General features: G+C 38.7%; 1 protein-coding gene and 1 long non-coding RNA gene across 9 annotated transcripts in view; one reads left to right on the forward strand and one right to left on the reverse strand.

Annotated features, from left to right (window-relative positions):
- The window catches only part of LOC148652219 (acyl-CoA-binding domain-containing protein 6-like), a 61826-nt gene extending 47700 nt beyond the window's left edge, over positions 1–14126 (reverse strand). The window contains exons 1-7 of one of the 8 annotated variants that reach the window (XM_088597575.1): positions 13680–14126; positions 12515–12611; positions 6552–6717; positions 6412–6463; positions 5134–5294; positions 4422–4569; positions 1068–2699 (exon numbers count right to left, since the gene is read on the reverse strand). In XM_088597575.1, coding sequence (XP_088453701.1) covers positions 6614–6717; positions 12515–12611; positions 13680–13952 — 474 coding nt within the window. In that variant the 5' untranslated portion in view covers positions 13953–14126 and the 3' untranslated portion in view covers positions 1068–2699; positions 4422–4569; positions 5134–5294; positions 6412–6463; positions 6552–6613. Of the gene's footprint in view, positions 1–1067; positions 3940–4312; positions 4570–5133; positions 5295–5849; positions 5931–6411; positions 6464–6551; positions 6718–7526; positions 7675–12514; positions 12612–13679 lie in introns of those variants that run through there. The other 7 variants (XM_088597574.1, XM_088597573.1, XM_088597571.1 and 4 more) reach the window with 7 other exon arrangements.
- Positions 163–24752, forward strand: LOC148652224 (uncharacterized). The gene is made up of 3 exons (XR_015925056.1): positions 163–689; positions 24060–24224; positions 24313–24752. It is a non-coding gene; the product is annotated as an uncharacterized LOC148652224 (long non-coding RNA).
- The last annotated feature ends 833 nt before the right edge of the window (positions 24753–25585 follow it).

A 25585-nucleotide genomic window follows, 5' to 3' on the forward strand; every position in this document is an offset into this window, starting at 1 on the left:
AAACATATTTCCACTAGGGGGAACTGTCCTGCTTTGGCAACACAGTAAATTTATGGTATATACATTTATTATATCTGGATAACCACTGTAAATAGAAGACAAATTATATTTCCTAAAACAATTCAATATTTCCCACTGTACTGCATACAGTATTTAGCCTTTAGAATGTAATTTGCTCAATGTTAGTCTTGAAGCATGTAGTTAATACGGTAGAGGTACTATCATTTAACAGCATTCATGAGATACATTCAAACAGAATATTAATTCCATTGGAAGAGGGCCAGGGGAAGGGTCATCTATAACTGGTATTTTCGTAACGAAACGCTGTCTATACTACTGTATAGACCTAGGCAAGATGGCCGCCACGGATACTTGGCTGACCCGCTGTTGGAAAAGATATATACGGCGAAACAATGAGACACAGGTGAGCTCCGTCAGGAAACGGAATAGAAATGCCACAGAAGCACTGAGCCGGGCGGAAGCTGGTAAGGTGAGAGCGTTTTGGAGGAACGAGAGATTTAGGAGTGTACTGGAAGGAATTTCAGAATAACGGACTATTGGATATGGGTTTTGGATACGGCGCGGAGAAGTGTGGACATACGCATTTGGGGACTTAAGGATACTGGCAACGGATTGCGGAACGGATTTGGAGAGACATACGGACGAAGAACACAGAGGTTCAGTGTGGTGTGAGTTAAATCTCTTTTACACCTATTTCCCCCGGCGACGCCACACCATATATTCAATTGAATCTTTCAAAGAGAACAACCATTTCCCTGCAAAATTAGGCTTTTCTCTGTCACTTCTCAGGTGGCTCTGACAATCAGCTGCCGTTAAATTGTGGCTGGGGGCATCTGTTTCAATGGATTTTGTACTCCCTCTTTAAGTGTGATATTAGAAATACATATATTTTTTTGCTAAAAAACTGCTTTTTACAAATTAAAGATACGGCTATAAACTAATATGACGTTTTGGCTGTGAAGCCTTCTTCAGGTGTGTGGAGACGGGTATATTTTTAGACGCATTTATTAAAAAACTAAGAGCCATTTTTTAAATGGGAAGAATGGTAAATTGTGCCAAGTGAAGTTTATTTTTCAGTTTCCACTGTCTACATTCCCGGGCATGGCTTATATGTGGTTTAATATTTACCTATCGGATTAGCAAAGGGTAAAATAACACAATTGAAACAGGATGAGGAAATGTGCACACACTCCTCTGACATACTCATGAGAGAGAGTCTTTCCCCGCTTGACATGCTTTGAGCTTATAAAGAGAGATCACCCACTGGAGAAGAACACGACTGTGAGTGACATCACTGTGAGGTCATAGGCATTGAGCAGGTCAGAAAATCAAGACTTCAAGGGGAAACTCAATCCTACCCAACATTAGAGACATGCCTACTTTTGCAAGTGCCAGCTTGATAATGGTTTAAGTTCCTTAGATATTTTTTAACTTCAGCTAGGTGTATGGCCTTTGACTTAAAAATCAGTAAATCATTAAGGAATGCTGGAAGGTTTAATAGAATTAAGATATTCTTACCAGGTCGAAACACCAGCATGGCACTGTAACCTTATTCTTTATAAAAATGTGAACATAAACTCTCTCTTTTAAACTGTACAGGCCTATTACAAAGCCAGTCGAAGTGGACAGCTCCACAGAGTAAACAGTCATATAATCCAGTGCTTCAAGTTGATCAATAATGTAGTAACTGTACTGTATATGAAGATGTGGTGATTGTTTTTATTTAACCTTATCCACCTGTTGCATAGGTTGTCTTGTGTTTCGCAATACGTAGTCTGTGGTGTTATTGATTTAGCTAGTAAAAATATATATATTATTCATCCATTGTGTGGTTTCTGCGTAAAAAAAAAAACCCCGCATCCACAGAAACAAAAATCACAGATATGTGCCAAACAGGACTACTAGTATCAATATAACGTCAGCGTCCTTTTTTGTGCTTGATATGAACTGCCTAATGGGGCCACAGGAATAATGGAAGGCTGGTCATATCCATCCATTATTACAAACAAGCCTTTAAAGAAACACAAACAGAATGTACTTTTATGATTTTAAATATTTGTATATCGCCTCAGCAAAAATAATTTGACTCTCCCCCCCCCACCCCCCATATATTCAGTACTTAATTCAAAAATTCATTTCAGCTGTAGAGTCTTCTTCAGGTGTCAGTTCCCGTTTCTTTTCTTCTCCTTTGCGGCCTACGCGTGTTGACGCACTACCTACTTGAGCTACTGCAGAGTTTTCTTACATATTACTTACCACCATTTGCTTTGACTTGGAAAAACTATGCAGTATCTTTTGAAAACAGCCCTTTCTTGTTCGTCTATTTCTGCCAGCCACGTGTTACTGGCAGTCCTCAAATGTGTCAACTACCGCGAGGAAGGCCTTCCACACTCCAGGCCGGCTTGTGCACACAGCCCCGCCTCCTCTTCTCCTTTGACTGATCTCTCGGTTCGTGTTCACGATGCAGGTCCAGTGCGGACCCCCGCCCTTCATCACACACCACTTGGAGTGGTCCACCATGATGCCGAAAGGCCTGGCCTCTGGCAGCTGCATCGTCTTCACGTTGTACACCTTGTGCGCCACAGAGCAATTCGACGGCAGAGGCTGATGAAGCTTCCCCCAGCTTTTGGCAAAGAAGTCGTCTCCTAAATAGTTAACCAGCAAACCTGAGTAGAGATCTCAAACGGAACAGAGTCACAGGTTCCCTGTAAGAATCTGTCCCAGACACACTTTCTACCCAACCAAAAACAGGAAGTGCACTTGCTACCAAAACGTCAAACTGGAACCGAGAACAAGTGAATGTGTATTTCTTCCCCCCCTCTCTGAATGCTGTACTGTATTGGTTGCTACCCAGAACGTTCTTTTTTAAATCGGCACCACCAATATACAGTAGATCAAGTGTGAAGTGTGACATATTGCTTTTGAAGGGCAGTGTTTGAAACTTACTGGATTGTTCCTTTTCTACATAACCTTTTTTTAAATGTATTTAAATGACAAACGTTTCCAATAACCTTTAAAGTAACAGCAGAATGAGATCCTTGGATCAATTAATCAATTTCATTTCAAAACTAGTTGAGATTAATGGAACAAACTGCACATGTTATTTAAGTCCTGGTTCCTTTCAAGAAACAGCAGGATGAGATCCTTGAATTAACTACTAAGAAATTAGCTAAATGGGCCAAATGTAACCTCTCGTGTTCTTAGGTATTAAATGGTATCTAAAGAAGCTACACAAGTTATATTTTTATCCTTTCTTATGTTTAAATCAACATACCAAGAGAAAAACATGATTTAAACTGTTGTATAAATAAAAGATTGAAATATTCTATTAATCAATTTGTTCAAGAATTGGGCTTTACAGAATGTTAATAAAGCACCTACAAACTACCTCAGACACAAATCCTAAACCTAAATTACTACTGAGTATAAATTGATGCTTTACTAACATCCCATAAAATCTCTTTTGAAAGAAAGCGATGCTATGAAACCTTAAATCTAAAGTGTAACCGCAGAAACATGTAGGAAAGTTCAGTTGCCAGCTGGCAGATTGAGAAAGTTTCACCAAAACAAAGTATGCTTTTTTTATATAAATACATCTTCAATTGGGAAAGGCTTTGAGTAAAAATAAACTGGATATTGTTCCACAAAATCTTTGTGAGAAAGTGGGTCTTGCTGGCTAGAAACAGCCAACATACAATAGAGTTAGACTTTGTAAAAATTAAATAAATTCAGATTCTGAGAGGCTCAATAAGTGCTTGTTCAGAGTAAATCAGACATCGTTGTCCAAGTTTCAGCAGTGATACATAATTCACTGAATACCAACACCAACAGGGTTGGACACTTTGGGATATCCAAGCGATCTCAAACGCGTCCGATAACTGCAACCTCTATGACCAGCTGGGCACCAGTGCTCTTGTACTGTTGTCAGTGAAAGAAAAACCATTAGTACAACTTATGCCAACTCTGACACTTAGCATCACTGTGGGGCTGTTAAGCACATATTTTGAAGAAATAAGTACATTTCATCATCTCTTCCAAGCTGGTACAGGTCTGGAACTGTGATAATTAATTTGTGATTTTAAAATGTAGAGGCATGCAAAAAATTAACTATTGATTCCAAATATCTAAAATGAGAAAAATAGCTGATGTGACATTTTCACTTCCCAGGAACAAACTGCAATAATGAAGCACAGAGATTGTTTATGGATCATGGCAACTGTGTTGTTCAATACTGTTTCTGTATCTTGAATTGGAGAATAGTTTCTAAAGAAGCGATCAGTTGGTAAACAAACGTGATCCATAGACTTTACTGATTTTTTTTCTGCAGACTCTAGCTCTGCCTTGAGTGGTGCTCACCGTCATTAAATCTAGAGCATTTTGCAAAGCTGGTGAAAGTTTACCCTGCTAAAGATGTCAGGGGCAGCTGCTTAAACCAAGGCTCTTTCCTGGGATAGCATGTTCTCTGAGCCACACACTGAAGGTCTCTGTGGAAGGTTTGGGGGACGTGATAGTCAAAAGAGTATACATGGATATACTGGAGTTGCACAGCTGTAGAGACAAGAATGAAAAATAACCAAGAGTAAGCATGGCATTTTCATACATCCAGGTCAAATGCCCCCTTTCTTTTTCCATTAGTCTGGAGAGTTTCCTTTATTTATTTTCACTTGTTAAACTATCCTCCAAGTTCTAAAATGTTGACATATATTTTCAGCAGCCACAATACACATCATTTAGATTTAATTAGAAAGTCTAAGGCTATTTTGGTATTTATTTTCATCTGTATACACAATGAGGTGTAAGTCTATTAGTGTCCACCTATTCTCAGGGTTATATTAAGCTTGCATATGAAATTGAACCACCAACAGAAAATAACAGAATAGACTGGTTTTTGCCCACAGGTAAATTTAGACTAGGAAAAGAAAAGGTGCTCCAAACCAGAACAAGAACTGCAAATAACCAATACTTGAATCTTAAAATCTGGAAAAATTGTACCAAAGGCTTTCAGAAAGTGATAGACAGCTGTGATGTCAATGCCATGGACATACTAAAGCTCAGCAATCAAACTTGTTCTTGAAAAGGTTCACACAGCTGTATGTACATGTGAACGCCTACCTATGTCCTTGAAGGTGCTGTATGTGTAAGTCCCGCAGAAGAAGGTCTGTGCATTTTCATACCCACTGGAGGGCAAGAATGATGTAGAATGATTTTTCACATCTGGAAGTTCTGGGGTGCTGTGAACCAGCCACACTCCTGTCTGTCTAACATCACAATCCCTGAAAAAGGTCACACAAGATATATTCAAATCTCTTATCGTTTTTGATCCGTCTGGTTTTTCAGTTTCAATGTTTTTAAAGGACAAGTCTGCTCTTTTTGAACGGAGTCCATTATCAAGCCTGCTTCCAGCTGACGAAGTCAATTAATCAATTAAGTTCAAGAATCAAACGAACTGTATAATTGATCAAACTAAACAAAAAATCTTCTATTTTGGGCTAGTTTTCAGTTCTCTTAATCTGACCTTTGGCTTTTTTGTCCAACCGAATTAAACTGAACATACTTCATGGCCAAAAGTCAGATTAAGAGAATTGAAAACCACAGTCCAAAATAGGACTATTCTTAATCCTATTAATTGTTTTCATTTCTTTTCAACTGACAATTGGCCATGAAGTATGTACATTTATCTCTTAATCTCAACAATTTAATTTACTGTATTCATTTAGAAATGGGCTACTGTAAATTCAATTCAATAGAGCCCACAACAAGCATCTTTAGTTTTGTTTTACCCAGCAGATGAATTTTTTATTATAAACATCAGTATTATATTGATTTACAGAAGTGTTTTTAAACTCAGTGATTTTCACCAGGAGAAAAAGCTTTGAAGGCAACAGATTTGTTCTTAGCTTATGTGATGCCTCAGTCAAAGAAATGTAAAGGGGAAAAAAATTATGAACAAAAACAAGATGGAAATATATACTTTAAAGCTTTATGATTCAAGTTTTAAAACCAGAAAACACAGAAAGCTGGTGTTGGTATTCTAAAGACACAGTATATACTTCGGACGTGCCATCATGTCTTGACCATACACAGGAAATCCTAAAATAAATGTTTTCTACTGAATCAATGATTTGGACAACATCTGCAGAATCACACGTGTAAATGTTCTACCCTGAAATAGTGTAAATGTTAAAATATTTTATTTTAGATATATATAAAATGAACAATTCACATCCTGCATATGTAGCAAACATTGCACTTGGCTTTAATCATAGGAATAAGCAAGCAAACCCAGCAAGTATTACAGATACAATTATATTGTTTGTTGTGCTGTCTATGATGTTTTTTCCCCCCATTTTCTGTGTCCTTCTGTCTTGTACATTATAAAATGTTACTTACCTTAAAGTTTGTATTTGTATTGCACAAAAGGCTTTTGAATTATAAGAGAAACCTGTGAAAATAAACAAATCGAAAAGACAATGTATATCCTGACCTCACTTTCTGGGAGATGACACAAATAATAAATAAAGGTTTCTTACCTTTTTATGAATGTAGGACAAAAAAGGCTGCAAAGTCTGCCCCACTGCACTCTTGGAGTCATTCACCAATTTCTTCCCATATACCCAGCCATTGGTATGGTCATCCATGTAGAGGTATCGCAGACCTCTTCCTTCATCGTGGTCTGGCAGCTTATACAGAATAAACCTGTATGATTCCAAAAACACATAAAAGAGCATCACATCCTGTGTACTGCTCTAGAACTGTGACACTGTACAATGTGTCCTGGGTGTTGGACAGTGTTAACTGTTGAGATCACTAGAAAATAAAAAGGGCACTTAAACAATACTAGTGTCTGTTGCCAGTCTGTGGGTGCACTGGTGCTTCTGGGAGATGAACAGAACCTGTGGCAAGAGAAGAAGGGTCAAGCAGCCTTGATCATTTCTAGGTGATGTAGTGGCCTACAAAACGAAAATAGCTCTTGTTTTTAGGGATTGCCCATGTTTGACATGAGCATTGTGGCAAAACTGGAATAATCTTATGTGATTAGAGCTCATTTTCTGCATTTTAAACCAGCAGAGCTCTGTAGAACTGAACTGCAGCAGTTGACAAAGAGTCAACAGTTGACTAAAAGAAGCGAGGCAAGGCAAGCATCTCACAAACATTACTCTCCTCAAGAATACATTCTGGTGAATCGTTTCAAACCGAACTATTGAAAGGAAAAAAAGACTTAAAATCCAATAGTTATTCCATTTCTAAATTTGTCACAAGGGTGCTCACCAGCACCGCCAATGCAGACTTCTCTGAAGTCTGCATCGGAATGGACTCCGCTGGAGGGAATTACCCCCAGTTGCTCGCAGAATGGTGACGTTCCACATTCTAATGTATCACGGCGGAGAGAAGTTGCTATGGAGAATAAAATATTCACGTATTGGTACAATTGAACTTTTTTTAAGTTTTAGAACTCATAATATTGTAACTCATACGGCCACCATTGGTTGTGAGAGCCGGCTTACCAGCGCGGTGACGTCCCCGCCCTTCCCTGTGAATAGCAGGGACCGCAGCCGCCGGGCTGATGGGAGATTTCCCTTTAGTTCAGCTGGCTGGGTCCCTGTCGAGTGCAACGGAGGCCCGGGTTCGAGTCCCCAATGGTGGGGGTTCGACCTGAGGCGGCAGAGGAGAGGGCGCATACCCACGTGAACCCCGGAGCGTTACAATTTTTTTGAAAAAACAAACTTCATTAGGCTACTTTAGATTTAAACTGTATGTATTCTACGTACAAAGTTTTGACATAAAGCTTTTATTTCGTCACCCCCATTTCAACTGATGTATATTTATTCATTTACCAGCTTTGTATTCTGTACACAGAACATTTAATGGTGCTCGTATTTTATAGTACAAGCTTTGAGGTATAGCCAAGTTTACCTTATTTAGTTGAATGAAAGCGTTATGTTCCTCATACTGTCATTTTGTACTGGGACAGACAATATGAAATGTATTTAATAGTACACAGCTTGGAATGAGCAGCAATATTGCCAGTGATTCCTTAGTTTACTTCGCCTGTTATGAATCGAGGTTAAGTTTACAACATAAATGAACACAGTATCACTACATTTGTACAGGGATTGACGAGATAAAACTCAATTTAATCAAACTGCAAGCAGACAACGAAATTTAACAGCCGACTTGGATTTCGACCCTCCTGAGCCGTGTGACAAAACAGTGACGTCACGCGAGGGTGTTTTTTACCTTTTTGTACTAGTGCGCCCTTTAATACTGGCGCACTTGAAGTCCACACTTGCGCTACATTACAGAAGTGCGGATTTGTAGAAATGGCTTAGGGCGCAGGTCAAGAATTGGGACATGGCTTTTATCTCTGAAGCACCCAGAGATTTGGGGAAGGACATTAAACCGTTGTGGCTAAGCAAATAATTAGATTAATTGGGTAGGTAAGAGCCGAGTTGGAATTGAAGATTCATTTAACTGGTGAGTAATTGAATACTGGAGTCACACCTGAAGAAGGCTCCATGGCCAAAACTTTTTTTCAGCATGGAATAAACCTATTACTTGTTCCTTTGCAGCCTACGCATGCTGACGCAGCTACCCACCTGAACTATCAATGTAACATTACTTTTTCACAACAACTTTATTATCAGAGAACAGATTATTTGATCAGAAATAGTTCCAGTTTGCTGTTTGATTGTTGTACTGTCTTTTAATTGTTTGAATCTTAATTTATGCATTTGTACACTTACCTTTTAAGTTGCTTTAAAAATAATGAGGTAGTGAACATCCCACCTACCTTGACAGGTAACAAACTCTTTGTTTTGTTTTTCACACATTAAAATGTAGGAGAAAAATGTTTGACACTTCCAAATTTTGTTTAACCTGTTATTAACATTGACACATTTAGCCAATTTCCGCCTGAAATTTCCTCCTCCTTAAACATTTGTTATATCTCTGCAGCAGAACATAGCAGGAGCCTGGTTCAGGTCTTAAATTGAAGGTAACCCCCTTGGCTTTGAGGGTGAACAGTCAAATTTCTTATATTTCTTAATGTGTCCACTCAGCAGACAGACATATGAAAAAAAAACAAAAAAACAGCAGGCGACCATGTTTTGTTGGTCTTCAGAGGTCAGACTTTTTAACTATATGCATGTCAAGAGCCTTGTTCTAGGTGACTACTAGCTTGGATACAAATCTGGGAAAAATTGATCAATTAGAAAAAATTCTACATCATGTTTTGTGAAGACTGAACCTGGAATGAAATTTCACGCCTATAATAAAAAATCCTAAAAATATTGAAAATAAGAATAATAACCATTGCAATTGCTATAAAAACTATTAGACACTGCTAGAGAGCCTTTATCTGCTGTTATGCAATGAAAAAAAACCTCAGAGTTGCCTTCTGGTGTGAAAAAAAGGAGCACTGATAAAAAACTGATTGATTACCCCTTCTGAGTCAATGATTGACAGCTAAAAGGCAGGCGGAATGCAGCTCGAGGCTTCTAGAGGAAGTCTTACCCCCTAAGAGCTCTGAATGGCTGAAAATACAATGAATGAAAGCGGTTTTTACTAATCAGATCGCCTTATTTCTACCGATCGTTCTTCAAACATTTACTATGAAGTCAATAACGTTCAAGTCTGGGTTATTTTGGATATATATCATGCTTCAGAATAAGGTAAAAACATGGGATATATATATATATTTGCTGGTTTTTGCTTTTGCGGTTTTGTTGGTAAAAATGTATAATATTGACATGCTGTGCTGGCCGGGTGTTTTTATTGGGATTCTGCTAGTTCATTAATTTATTGGTTTATTGCATAATAGTGTCATATCTGTGGAAACAAACTTTATGGTTTTGTTGTGATGATATTGGAGAATACGTTCATGTGAGAATTTGTGGAGCGGTTTAAAAGAAACGTGTCATCTGGGGGGACAGTGACCACGATCCGGGCAAACAGGTTTTTTCAATTTTTTTATTGATATCACATTACGTTATAAATTATAGAGCTTAACTTTCTGTATGCATCATATGAATATGTTTAGATATTTGTTCTATTTATAGAACACTGCATTAATAATTATTGAACTTAATTTTCTATGTGTGCTTCATATGAAAGAAACTGACCGAAATAACATCATATGTAAACTGACACATTGATGTACTGTACACATGTATGCATAGCCCGTGGGGTGTGATTAATGGGCATTTCGACATAAATTTCTAGTTACGTAAGGGTTTCTAAAACTGACCTAGGACCTCAAGCACTTAACTACCACTATGTACCACTAAGTTGCCTTTTCTCACAAAAACTCTGAAATGGACAATGCGACTCAATTCTAATTGCGTCTTGTATCTAATGAGCTCTTTGAACCTCTTCAGTTGGAGTTTGGATACACAGTACAGAAACTACCATTGTTAAGTCAGTTAATGATTTTCCAGTGGCTTCTGGATCACTTGATGTGCTTTTTATTCAACTAAAATGCTGCTGGTGTCAATCACAGTCCCACACTGGATCACATGGAAACTTATCTTGGGATATCTGGCACACCCCTTCCTTGGTTTAGCTCTTATTTATCAATACCACCACCAGAAACAAATTCATAAATCCTAGTTAAAAGTGATGTTATTGCACTAACCCGAGGTATTACATAGAGATTTGTACTGGAAACGTAACTATTTAATATTTATACACTGGCTCTTGGGCAACGTTTTTACCATTGTGGGCTTGGGTTTCACTGCTATCCTGCTGACAGATTAATTTGAAAATCAAATTCGATTACTACTATTCTGGTTTCTGTACTTTACAGGAGTCTGTCTGAAATTAAGACATAGATACAACAGAACATTTCTGAAAGCAAACCGTGACAAGACTGATATTAGCTCAACAACTGAAAAATTAATGCTATAACATTGATATGTGCCATTCGTTTTTTGTGTATTATGTGTACTACTATAAGGAGCTTTGAGGGTTATTTAAAAACACTCAAAAATTAACATTATACTATTATTATTGTCCTTCAATGCATAGTCATGAGAATTGTGAAGAGAGAAAATCTCGCAATACTGCACTCACCACTCTAGGCAAGTTGTCAAATTTGCCAAGCATGAACTGCGACTAATAGCACCAATGATCATAAGAGACGCTGACACATCGAGGCCACTCTGCGTGGCCTCTATGAACTGGGCTGTTAAATCTACACTAGAGCTAATGCTGAATTCAAACAATTCGAATTCCTTAATGCCATATCCTCTTCATTAAAGTCCAGGCACTACTGTTTTGTAAATCCTTTAGTCACTTCAAAATTGATACCCAAAATATAAACAAATAATTGTTCCACATAGACATGGAATACTTGTTTATTCTGAAATATAACTGTTCTATCTACATACACTTCACACTTTAAACTATAAATCCCACCATTTTCTAACTGCTTTTTCCCAATACAGGGTTGCAGGGGAGCTGCAGCTTATCCTGGCATGCAGTGAGCGCAAGGTGGTATACACGCTGGAGGGGACACCAGTCTATCACAGGACACACACAGATAGACACACACAACCTCACACCAAGGCCAATTGCCCAGAAGCCAATTAAACTACCAGCGTGTCTTTGGACTGTGGGGGGAAACCCACGCAAACATGGGGAGAGCATACAAACTCCATGCAGACAGCACCCCAGGTCTGGAATTGAACCCAGGGCCCCAGTGCTACATGGCAGAAGCGCTATCCACTCCACACCCATGCTGGCCCTTTATATAGATTTTAATTTTCTTTTGATTGTGTTCCAGAGTACTTATTCTCAGTAGTCATAAAGGTAAGACAATGCAAACTGAAAAATTATTTTATTTTCTTAAATGTAGCACAAAAGGGACAACAGTGAACACTAAATCCCTGATCCACCCCTCTTCATATTATACTCACTGGATATATATGGCATACAGTATATATGGGGAAACAGCCAAGTCCTGTCAGCTGCAAGTGGGCAGGGATGTTTTTGGTAACATTTGGTAGAAAACAGACCTTTTGCTCTTTGAGTAAGCAAAACATGCAGCTATCTGGAACCCGATTCTGTGATTTTTTTAAGGAGCATATTTGTGATTTTTAAAGTGGGCCTTAGTTTCTGATCATTAATATTCATGTTTTGTTTAGGTAAGATGACGGTGCTGTGTTGAGAGAGGTTAATGTTACAAATTACTGCCAGAATTACTTCAGTATACAAACTGCCAAGAACTGAAAAACGCAAGAGAGGTTACAGACACAAGTGGGCTGCTCAAGTGACCGTATTCATTAGGTTGCTAGTAGCTAGTAGTTTACTGACGAATCATGTGAAACTGTCTCTTGTACTGTAGGAATCCCAGGAACAGGTTTATCTCTAGAACAAATCTGACAGCTTGTCCCAGAGACAGTTCGCCCTCTCAATGCATGACATCATCCTGGCGCCCAAAAGCTGACACCAAACAAATAGCAGGTTTAAGTGAAATTGAGTCAGAAGTCCCTACCTTCTGGCCTCCTTCTGGGTCCAGCGAATGCACACACGCTACATACTCCTGCATGGCCTGTTCTTTGCTCATGTCCCCAAGCTGCTTCCAGGCCTGCCTGCAGCATCACAGCACAATGTGTAACCCATCAGCAGCCTTACAGAGCCCAGCTGGTAGAAACTCTTAACCGCTTTTCAGTAGGGCAAATGTTTTGTTTTCTATTTTTAATACAGTTCGGCAAGGAGACTGTGAATGCTAGAACTCAGCTTCTCGGGTATGTAATTTAGTCATAGTCTATCCCATAAGTTGACTGACAGATCTTACTTGCCTAGGATGTTATTTAGCCTTTAACAACTGAAATCCTACTTACACTCCCTGGTCTGTTGGGTTTCTTACAATATCTGTGAAAGTTCACACATTTACCTTTCTTTTTTTCTGGACAACACTGAAACCTATATTTAGTGTGGGTTTGTGGAGTCGCACAGATTTGTCTCTTGCCTTGTGTAACTTAAAATGAGTTTGTGCACAATACTTTAGCTATCGCTTACTGAAAGGAATACATATTCAACAACTGAAAAGGTATCAATGAGAAGAAGCAAACTTTAAGAATATGATTAGCTAGTCATCATGTGAACACAGGATAACAATGGCTGTTTCAAACAGCAAATCCACTGGAATTTAACTGTATTCCTATTTTAAATTCACAGGGGCAATATGCTCACTGTGTGGAAAATGATTCAATTTATTTTTTAAATGTGCTAGATATGATATATATATATATATTGATATATATTTTATTACCCTGTTCATTTATGCCAACTGCTTATTTCTAAATTTTGCATATAAATAATGTATATAACTCAGTTTACGTGGCCAGTAGGTTTGTCAGTAATACAAAATGTTTGGAGAGTAGCAGAAAAGTCGTTTTGTACACTTCTATTCAACGTTTGTCAGTTAAGATGATCCCTTGGGGAACTAGAAAATATTGCTAGTGGTTTCTTCATCCAAACGTACTCAGTACTTTATAAACACGAAGGTCACCAACTACATGACAGCAGCTGATTATGCACATGCTGAGTGCACATTTTTAAGGTTTCAAACTAATTGACCTTGAGCCCGAAAACACATCAAACACGTCTTTGCTTCAGTTTATTAAAGAGTTGCCAAAGTTTTGGGGTCGCTTTACCTGTTTATACCTGGCGTACAGGTAAAGCAGCTGTTCTCTGCTCGCTGTCTGCACCAGTCCACGGAGCCGCTCAGCTGCCGCTTCAAACTCGGCTTCGAGCTCCGTCTCTTCCAGGCGATACCCCAGGTCACCAGCACCGCAACCTTCCTCCCCGAGACCCAAGTCTGAATCCGAATCTGAACCACCGAGCGGCTCTCCTGTGTCTGGCCGAGCCGGGTCGGTACCTGAACCCGTAGCAGAGTCGGGGGAAGACAATGGAGAGCGAGACGCCATATTGGAGTATGTCTATAAATATAAATGTTATGATCGTAGTTTGAATTTCTCGAATAATCTAAATCAATCTCCAGGAAGACAAATTATATTAAAATTACTCTCTCCTGCAGACAGTATCAAGATGATGGCTAACCGTTTCAGGACTTGTTGCTCACCGCGGTCCGTTAACCATTCGCTCCCCTAAGCGGTCCGAAGGGAAACCAAAAACACAGAGTAGATAAGTTCCTAGTCCATACAGTATATATACACAGTACAGATGGAAAAAAGAAACGCAACATTTTCTGGAATGAGAATACTATAGTTATAGCTTATGTACTTTCACAAAAAGTTGGCAATTTGTTTTAAGCCCTCTGACCAGGAATACAGCTTGTGCAGTGAGGCATTGCAACTTGCCAATCACACGAAAGTTCATTAGGTGCACTTGTTGGTGCACAGTAGAACGTTGATAGTTCATCTGGCTTGCCTGGTTTTTCAGTAGCCAATTCATTCATGTATCTAATCTAACCCTTTCTTCAGGGACGTCAGGATATCAGCGTCCACATCATAGTTGGGATGTTTGTTCCAGGCCCCAAACCCTTTGAATAAAAATATGCATTTCCCTGTTTGGTAGATTATTTAAACCTCTTATATTTTTTAAATCCAAATAGTTTCCCCTAGTTCGTGCTGCACTACTAAATCTTATGAAGTGCACTACTGTAGGTCAGTAGCTTTGAGGATTTTGAATACTTACAGTAAATCAGGTCTTGCTATAACTATGAATAGAATTATGAAGGCTAAGACTGTTTTATTTTTTTTAATGGTATAGTACACCAATAAGATATTTACAGACAACTAACAAACCATTTTGTGATTTAGTTTAAAAGTGTCTGGTCATGCATGTGGTAGTGTGCTCACCTATTTGAATAACACAACATTATACAAAAACATGAATGCGATTATTTTTATTTCAGAAACAGTAGATCAGCTAGGCAAATGAGGTTCCCATCATTAGAACTCCTTTTTTGAGTTTTCATTGCAAGGAGTTTCCCCTCCATGTGAAACATGTTTGATGGTGGCAGATGGATTATTACAGGAAGGCTCTGGATAAAGCAGTCGACATCTTCGACAGCAACGATGGTTTTTTTGGCATCTTCCTGGAGTTTGGAATTACAGGGATCCCTGGAAACACAGAGTGGTTTGACATGTCACTGTTCCAGTTTCTTTATTCCATGGCAGCAGGTAAGATAGACTTTGGATACAGTTCTACCCAGAGGCATCTTAATGTCAGGTTTATTCAATAAGAAGCTATTTGATTAAAGGTGTGTGGTAATTTGGCTATTAGACAACTGTTTTTCAGTCATTTCAATCACATTCATAACTATTATTCCTGAAATCTTCTACTGGACTATTCACCCCTGATCTGTACTATTACCTGTCCCTTAACCAGTTCAATACATGAATTTCCCTAAATGCCTATTGCCTTTAATTTAAGAAGAACATTATCAAAAGCATCTTTAAAATCTAATCATATCATTTTGTACGTTCTGTGTGTTTACTGCTGTCACTTGTTTGAAGAATTTTAACAAGATGGTAAAGGAAGAATGACCTTTTCTAAAACCATATTGACTACTGCTAGGGTCTTATTTTCATATGAGCGATCCTGTTGTTTAGTTCTAAAGTGGTTTTCATAACTTTACTTGTAAAAGAAGGAAGACGTATTAGCTTATATCTTATATCTATCATATAAGTCACATTTAGTCATATTTACTATACCGAGAGATACTGTAGAAGGGAATGAGGGAGGGCACTGAAAATTGAGAAAATAGAGTACTGTTGAAGAGGACTGCCAAAGATTGATGCACTGGACAATGGACTATTTAGAAGAAGAGAGATCAGGGAAGAGTAGAGGTGCACAGTTGACCACTTGATCAGAGTGGAGTTTAGAGTTCTGCCTCACCATTCCTATGGAGGTAGCAGAGTCAAAACTTGCCGTTTGCAGAACACTAAGGCCAATTTGTATACAAATCAGTTTGTTTTTTAAAGGATTCTAAATTTAGGATGAATTCCCCCATTCTACATAAATTCCATCCAATGTCTAATTCTGAACCACACTTGTCACTAATGTGCTACACAAAATAAAATCCAAGTCACAAACTAAATACTCACCATATGGAGTGTTCTGAGGCTTATTCCTACTGAATCTGTCCAAACTAAAAACTTTTTTTGAAGAACTATGAGCACACAAAGAAAACAATTTAGGAATATTTCTTCCACAGCTATTATACTTGAACTGTTACGTACTGTATTGATCTTGATAAATTTGTAGTCATTATTCATACAGAACATTCAGCATTGGCCACCATACAGTAGCAGTTGCTATTCTTGTTGATTGCAATTAATAGGAATGTCTTCTAGAATGTTATTTGATGTACAAATGAGCATTCTATTCAAATAATTTCTGTAGTGCTAATATTAAAAATACAATGTCCAAGTTAATAATTAAAGTTTGGGTAACTAATCCATACCTTGTGTTTTTGAGGCTTGTTGTACTCATCAGGCACTTGAAATGGTCCAAAGCTTTCACAGCTCCCACGTCCACTGGATGTTCCCTGGGCTCTTAACTTTTCCAAAGATGGATTTGTTTCATTCTGAATTCTGACGTCTTTTGACCTATTACCCATGATCTTATGCTTTATCATGGAGCCAAACTTTTTCAAAGGATGTTTCTTGACTTTCTGGCTCACATTCACATCTTCATCCGGCATATTAACTGCAAAGGGGATGTTGCTGTGAGAGAGAAGCCCTTCGCTCTTAGAGTTTTGGTCAGTTGCATTGGGGTCCTGTAATGTTTTGCTATGTCAATGCGCAGACCACTCTTGCTTTGGGCTGGACTGAGATTTTTGTCCTTATTAAGGCTGGGATTGTACACATACCAAGATGAGTGTCCGGGCAACTCCTGTCACAAAAAAACAAAAAGTTACAGTTCAATGATTGTTCAGTGTAAATCAAAACAAGTAACACTTCTCTTACTGAAAAGAAGATAAGGATTATGGGGTGTGTATATGTTTTTAGCACTGACGTTAACACTAGAATAAAGGCAGACAATGAAATATAAAATAATAAACCAATGTGAATGTTTACAATTGCATGTATAGAAAATAATGCATCTCAGTTTTTTTTATGATGCAGACATCAGTTTGGAAATGTAGACAATACTTTGAGCAAGTCTCTCTATAGTAGCATTAACTCACCTGATTGCTCTTGTACTAATTGAATAAGAAAGTGATAAAGCTGACATCCACAGACACGTGAGTTTAGAACGTATGCTATGAACTGACAGTAGGGATATTTCTGAGATGTTACACAGTGTTAGGGAAAACAAATCTGGATTTGTAGTTTTATTGTAAAGGAAAATGCACAACATAACTATCATCATATTTACAAAATAAAAGTTCCATTTTCCAGTACTTTCTACACAAATGTCTGTTAATTAGGTACAGAACAGGTCCATCCTACTTTCATAAGAGAAATTTTTACAGGTTTGGAACTGTTGGTCATACCTCATCAACCACATCATGCTAAGAGGACAGAAGTCGTGTTTTCATACAGTCTGGCCTCAAGGAGCTCTTCTTCCCTGAAGCCTTACACTGCTGTACTCCTTCTAGATCCTGGACTCTTTGAACCAGATAATCTCCAGGCTTCTCTCGTGTCTCAGAAGCTAACAAGGTGTCACACCAACAGCTTCTCCTAGGGAACGTGATGAGCAGGGCTTATCCATAGTGTCTTCTGGCTGGAAACTGTTTTCAAAACCACTTGGGACTGTTGGAGAAAAGCCTTTTGGAAACTTTGTCATAGAAGACTGTCGTTTTTTACTTCTGACTGTTCGACAAATAACAGGTGAAGGTTCTAACTGGTCCATTTTGGTGCACATGAGCTGCTCAGTGCTCCGGGTTTCCATATCAATGGCAGCTTGAGGAGTACTGGCTGGAACAGTTTAGCTGAATTTTCTTTAGCAGACTATCTGTGACTCCATGTACTATTTCAGAAGAAACAAGGGAAACTTCAGAAAACTGAGGACTGGGTATTGCCTCTTTGTTGTGCTCACTAGTTATGTTAATATCACCCCTCACCTCATCAACGATCTCACTTGCTTCTCTGCTAATACTGGTCTCTGGTGAAAGGGATGAACATCGGGAAGCTGAATGTGTCAGCTTGGAAATGTTGGTCACCATAGAACTGATTATGGTTTTGACCACTGTCTCATTTCTGGTGGCTACAGCTTTCTGTAGAACCTGTTGGGATCCAGTTTGGCACAGCAATTCATTGTGAACAGAGCTAGCAACCTGCTGAATCTTGTGTGGTTCATGAAACAAATCATTATCCTGTTTCACAACTGTTATCTCCTGGTTTTCGGACAAGTCCTGCAACACACTGTCAAAGAGGTCCACAGCTATCTGACTCAGCAAAGACACAGACATCTTCCCTGGGATTTCTGTAGAAGTTTCCTCTTTTATCAAAGTAGGGTATATCTGCAATAGCAGCTGTGTTATGATGTTTTCCACAGTCTCAGTACACACTAAAGTCATATTAAGTGATTCTGTTGATTTAGCCATAGAAATTTCCTGGAGCCCAACTAAGGAAACCGGTTCAATATTCAACGGTTCTACAGGGACACTGAGTGGTTTGATTTCAGAACTGTTTTCAAGATGGGAGTCTCTTTTCAGTTCCTCAGAAGAACTGTTCTCAATTTCTGATGTAACGATATGATTATATTCGTGTATTGCAACATTTCTTTGAAAAAATAGAATAGCAATATTATGGACAATTAATTGACTTTTATATTTCTAAATATCACAACATGATCGAATTTAAGTCATTTTAATAAACAATGAATAGTCACCTATGCGTTACAATATAAACATTTATACTGATTTAAATCGCAAACGAGGGTTTAAATTTATGTGTTTTTTGATTCACAATCAGACAAATGCAACATTTGCAGAACTGGTCCTCACACTGAACGCATTCTCTTTCAATAATCTTTTTTACCAACAGGTCAGTGGAGTTGCCATGGGCACCAGAATGGGACTCAGCTATGCCAACATTTTTGTCGGCTGGGTAGAAGAACGCTTCTTCGCTTCCTACACTGGCTATGTCCCTGACCTCTACAAACGATATATCGATGACTGCGTCGGTGCCGCCACATGCTCCAACGATCAGCTTGAATTCTTCCTGCACCATTTCACCAACTTCCACCCGTCCCTCAAATATACGGTTAACATTTCTTCCACCACTCTTCCGTTTCTAGACATCCACTTGTCTATCAACTACCCCCGACTGTCCACTTCAGTTTATTACAAACCCACGGATTCACACAGCTACCTCCTGTACAGCTCATTTCACCCCAACCACACTAAAAACTCTCTTCCTTTTTCACAGTTCCTTAGGTTACGACGATTATGCAGCGACGACATCGACTTCGAAAACCAAGCCCTCGAAATGTACTCATTTTTTATCAACAGAGGATACCCCAGCAGTGTGATTGACAGGGCCCTTGCCCGAGCCAAAAACACCCCCCGGACCATCAACCCGATCAGGAACTCCCGCCGTAACAACCGCATTCCTTTGGTGCTTCCTTACCACCCTAACACACTTCCTATCCCCAGGACCATTAACCAGAACTTTTCCATCCTACAGGATGATCCCTCCATTGGGGCCCTCTTTTCTGATCGCCCTATCATCTCATATCGCCGACCACCTAATCTGCGTAACCTCCTTGTCCACAGCTCCCTTGACCGCCCTCAGCAACCATCCACACCAGGCACTTTCCCTTGCAAAAGAGCTCGCTGTACCACCTGCAAGTACACAGCCACCACCACACTCATTCAAGGCCCCTCAGGACAATTCCGGATCACCCAGACAGCATCTTTTACCTCCAGCAACCTTATTTACTGTATCTCTTGCAGTAAATGCCCAGCCATCTACATTGGGGAAACAGGAAGGAGACTCGGAGACCGCTTCAGAGAACACGTCAGGGCTGTGAAGATTAAAGATCTCTCCAAGCCAATTGTTTCTCATTTCACCTCTGACGGCCACGACCCCTCTAATCTCTCCGTCTGTGTTCTCAAAGACGGTTTTCCAAACTCATACATCAGAAAGACCACCAAAACTAAAATTATTCTGCAGCTAGGATCACACATTCTCCCTTCCCTTAACGACAGATTACTGTTCTTTTAAATTTTCTCCATTCATTGGAAGTTTCATTTCACACCTCTCTGCACCCATTCTGACTTCACACCTCTTGATTGGCCTCTCTTTCTGTCCCCTGCTCCCGCCTCTCACTCCTCCTCCCTCTCAACCTTTGTTCTCCCGCTACTTTACCTTTGCCTACTGCCCTGTCTCTCTCACACCTGAAGAAGGCTCCACGGCCGAAACGTTGTGTTCTCTTTCTTCTTTTTTTCAGCATGGAATAAACCTATTACTTGTTCCTTTGCAGCCTACGCATGCTGACGCAGCTACCCACATAAATTGATATCTTTGTCTTCTAAGTATCTTAATAAACTTTCAGCATAGCTTTCTCTCTGTTTAGATTTATTTTTCTTGGGATCAAACGTGGAAAGATTAGATTGTAATCATTTTATTTTTTAAATACATTTTAGAAAAGTGTAATCTATACTAAAAAGCTGTACACCACCTGCTATAAAGATACATATTGTAATACTTTGGGGCTCAGATAGGACGGACACAAGAACTCAGATTTGCGGAGTTAAATCTCAACAAAACAACAACAAATCTCAATATCTAGTACGAATTATTTGTAATACAAACCAAAAACTCTCAAATTCCTACAATTAGCATAGCCTGCCCCTTATGCAAAACTAAACCCTCCTCCCATCCCAGTTTATCCTCTTTATCATAAACAAAATCCAATTTTCAACATACAGCATTACACAAAATCAATACATCAACACTCTATACTCAATAACGATAATTCACAAACAGCCAGAACATGTAACTCCACATTCCCAAACAGACCTAATTTCCATAGCCCCGCCCCTTATGTAAAACCAACATCCCTCCCCTGTTGTCTCTCTCCGCTGGCCTTTGTAATCGTTTTTATTTTTAAATTAGTTTAGCAAAGTCATGTATTTTAAAAATCTTAAGATTTCTATATTTATGTCTTTATTTAGTGGTTTCATTAGTGACAAAGGCTAAACTTTCTTGGAAAAATGTCTTTTATGTAAATCATATTTGCTATTAATTCATTTAGGGCTAGAATATGTTCATTGTCTTCCAATGAAAGAAGGGTTCCTTTCGCCGTAAATGTCGGGTTGACATTACAAGCTTGCCACGCCCGGACTGTTACACCAACGTATTAGCATGTTAAAGTGATTTCATTGAGGAGCCTAGCTTTCTTAACTAGTAAGTACTGTACTTTTGGAGGGGGGGAGGTGTCTTTCGCTGGAAATCTTGTCCCCTTCTACTTTGAAAATACCTGTGAAACCGGTTTAATTTGTCACAGCCAGCACTCCCGCAGAGAGGGGGGTTGTACTCGTTAATGTCTAAACCGGAACACATCATTATATCTCATTTTGTATTTCTATAAAAAAATCGTTTGCCCAGCCTGACACTATTGTTGTTATTGTTTTTATCCTGTAAAGCGCTTTGAGGAGCCACCTTTAAAGGCGCCATATACAATAAAGTTCATTATTATTACTATTGTTAATTTGCTGGACAGAGAGGTGAACATTATTACGCAGAAGACAAAGATAGCGATTTACGTTGCATTGTGCATTGTGCTGCTGTAATACAGTTTAAAATAATTAAAAGTCTAAACAGTATCAGCTTTATTTATGGGTTGCAATTTAAAAAAAGTCAAAAACCGCACTCAAAATGCAATTTAGAGCTTTCTGGCAAGAGGAGACACCCAAATTAATAATGTCACATGCCACTGTTTGTGCATGAACAAGGTTATACTGCTAGTTCCTTAGATACGCGATTAAAACGTTTTTAATAAAATGCTCTTATTCACTCATAATCTGACAATTTCAGGAAGACTAAGGAAGGACTAAGGGAATTGTCATCTGTTGTTGAAGCTCTGTGAGCTAGGTGACTTTGAGACCACTTGTTATCCCAGGTTGTTTGAATCGCCACAATTCAAATAGAGAAAAAAGAACTGACTGACAAGATTTAAGATGTGGCTGTCAATGTTGGATTAAAAAAAACACGTTGCCTGACGTTAGTTGCATTGCTTGAAAAATAATTTTATTTCGAGAGACTGGATAAGTAATTCAAGTGTTTTTTTAACTTCCTGAAAAACAAATAATAATTAAACTACATGTGCAAACGTTTTATGATATTTCGCTGTTGTGAATGTCTGTGGAGTGTATCTTATTTGCCTGTCTGTCCTGGCTGTGCTCTCTGGGTACAATGGGGACAGATGGGTACACTCAGTGTTGGGTATTTACTTTGCTTTGAGATGCCACTTTTAAAGGTGATATATAAAATCAAGGCTTTAACTTGCTTTGACTCCGCAAGTCTGAGTTCTTGTGTCTGTCCTATCCGAACCCGAAAGTATTACAATATGTATCTTTATAGGAGGTGGTGTACAGCTTTTTAGTATAGAATACACTTTTCTAAAATGTATTTAAAAAATAAAAATGGTTACAATATAATCTTTCCACATTTGATCCCAAGAAAAAATAAATCTAAACGGGGAGAAAGCTACGCTATTTTATTAAGATACTTAGAAGATAAAGATATCAATTTATGTTGCATTTGTCTGATTATGAATCAAAAAACATGTATTTAAACCCGCGTTTGCGATTTAAATCAAAACGTGATTTAAATCAATATTAATGTTTATATTGTAACGCATAGGTGACTATTCATTGTTATTAAAATTACTTAAATTCGATCAGAGTGGGAGTCAGGAACCTAACCCACAGCGCCACCAGCAAGGTCATATGCAGAGTGCTGAAAAAGCACTACAGAAACATTATCAACAGACAATGTACAGCGTGTACTATTCTTGTGTTGCGGTATATGAATATAATGATATCTTTATTAATTTCTTTAGATACACAATTCCATATTATATTCCCTTTTAATCAAATTCTAAAAGTATGCTTGTTGACTCCAGTATCACATTAGTTAAAGACTTCGAAGCTTAAAATGTTTAGGGAGAAACAAAATACTGGTGTGTATTGTTTAGTACCGAGACCAGCCATATACTGTATGTTTATGTTCCAAAATTAATACCATTTATGGCCTTCGCACACGTTACAGTATGCTCCTATTCTTTTTATGCTCAGCTACTAAGATTTCCCTTCAGTGGTAAAATTCCATATAAATATTCAATACTTAAACTGGCACAGTAAAGACATTTAAATCTTTCTACGACCGATCAACGCACCACGAGTGCCCGTCGGTCAACCCATCACGTACCGCGGTATTTTGCATCATCTCGCGTCACGATGCGCGATGACGTAGCCAATTACCCCCGGTACGTGCCTGTGCCGCGCACTTTGAATGGCTGCATCTGTAAATCCAGGGTACAACGTCTATGATTTTTTTGTCATAAAGAAATTACTATTGGATTTTAAGTCTTTTTTTCCTTTCAATAGTTCGTTTTGAAACGATTCACCAGAATGTATTCTTGAGGAGAGTAATGTTTGTGAGATGCTTGCCTTGCCTCGCTTCTTTTAGTCAACTGTTGACTCTTTGTCAACTGCTGCAGTTCAGTTCTACAGAGCTCTGCTGGTTTAAAATGCAGAAAATGAGCTCTAATCGCATAAGATTATTCCAGTTTTGCCACAATGCTCATGTCAAACATGGGCGACCCCTAAAAACAAGAGCTATTTTTGCTTTGTAGGCCACTACATCACCTAGAAATGATCAAGGCTGCTTGACCCTTCTTCTCTTGCCACAGGTTCTGTTAATCTCCCAGAAGCACCAGTGCACCCACAGACTGGCAACAGACACTAGTATTGTTTAAGTGCCCTTTTTATTTTCTAGTGATCTCAACAGTTAACACTGTCCAACACCCAGGACACATTGTACAGTGTCACAGTTCTAGAGCAGTATACAGTATGTAGTACTCTTTTATGTGTTTTTGGAATCATACAGGTTTATTCTGTATAAGCTGCCAGACCACGATGAAGGAAGAGGTCTGCGATACCTCTACATGGATGACCATACCAATGGCTGGGTATATGGGAAGAAATTGGTGAATGACTCCAAGAGTGCAATGGGGCAGACTTTGCAGCCTTTTTTGTCCTACATTATAAAAAGGTAAGAAACCTTTATTTATAATCTGTGTCATCTCCCAGAATGTGAGGTAAGGATGTACATTATCTTTTCAATCTGTTTATTTTCACAGGTTTCTCCTATAATTCAGAAGCCTTTTGTGCAATACAAATACAAATATAAACTTTGTATTGGTATTTTTTATATTCCTTCCTAAAAGACTGTGGACATTGGGTATCTTCTATACAACGATCAACCTCCAAAGTCATTTAAACCTGCTCCTTCATCTTTTGGACACAGCAAAGGTAAGTAACATTTTATAATGTACAAGACAGAAGGACACAGAAAATGGGGGGGAAAAAAACATCATAGACAACACAACAAACAATAGAATTGTATCTGCAAAGGAACAAGTAATAGGTTTATTCCATGCTGAAAAAAAGAAGAAAGAGAACACAACGTTTCGGCCGTGGAGCCTTCTTCAGGTGTGACACGGATGCTAAAACGGGCACAGTAAAGACATTTACTGTAAATCTTTCTACGACCGACCAACGGACCACGAGTGCCCCTTTCGGTCAACCAATCAAGTACTGATGATGTTTTTTTGCGTCATCGATGCGCAACGCCGTAGCCAATTACCTCCGGTACGTGTCTGTGCCGCGCACTTTGAATGGCTGCATCTCTATGGCTACTGAATATATGGCTTTATTCACTCATTCTCTCATTCATAGTCATGGCCTACACTATCTTGGTCTACATACATCAAAAACTTTTTAAAGATACAACAGATAGAAAATCAAGGTACTGTATATTTATATACAGCCACTACATTTTTTAACTTGTACTTCATAGCAACTAAAATGTTTATACACTATTAAATGATTTGATTTGATTTCCTTCTTAACTTGATTTTCACTGTCTTCAGGCTCCGTTGATAAATCACACGCAGCAGACAAAACATCCATGACAGACTTTACAAGCAAGCTGGAAAGCTGATTAATTGCATCATGGTACATCTGTGAACTGGGCACTGATGGTGCAGTACTTTTCTGTGGTCTGTGATCCTTGGCAGTCAGAGACATTTTCTCTGAAATCCTTTGGGAAGACTTAAATTCCGTATTTGTATCACACTCTTGAAAAAGTGAAACATCTTTCTCATTTGTGTGAAAAGTTGGAGAATCTGGAAAACTGAGGCACTGCTTCAACAGCCTTTTCACTGATTTCTCAGTAAATGAATACAACAACTGCATAGAAAGCTCTGAGGACTTTGGATGGGATAAATCCTGAACTACTAGACGGCTCGTTAAAGTTGGATCTGAATTAGATTTGTGAGCTGTGCCCAATTGTACTGTTATTCCTGATTTCAAAATTAAATGGAAAACATTTTTGACATTTTCTTCTGAAAA

This window comes from Lepisosteus platostomus, chromosome 11 (genome assembly GCF_059453375.1).
Source record: "Lepisosteus platostomus isolate fLepPlt1 chromosome 11, fLepPlt1.hap1, whole genome shotgun sequence".
Classification (NCBI taxonomy): domain Eukaryota; kingdom Metazoa; phylum Chordata; class Actinopteri; order Semionotiformes; family Lepisosteidae; genus Lepisosteus; species Lepisosteus platostomus.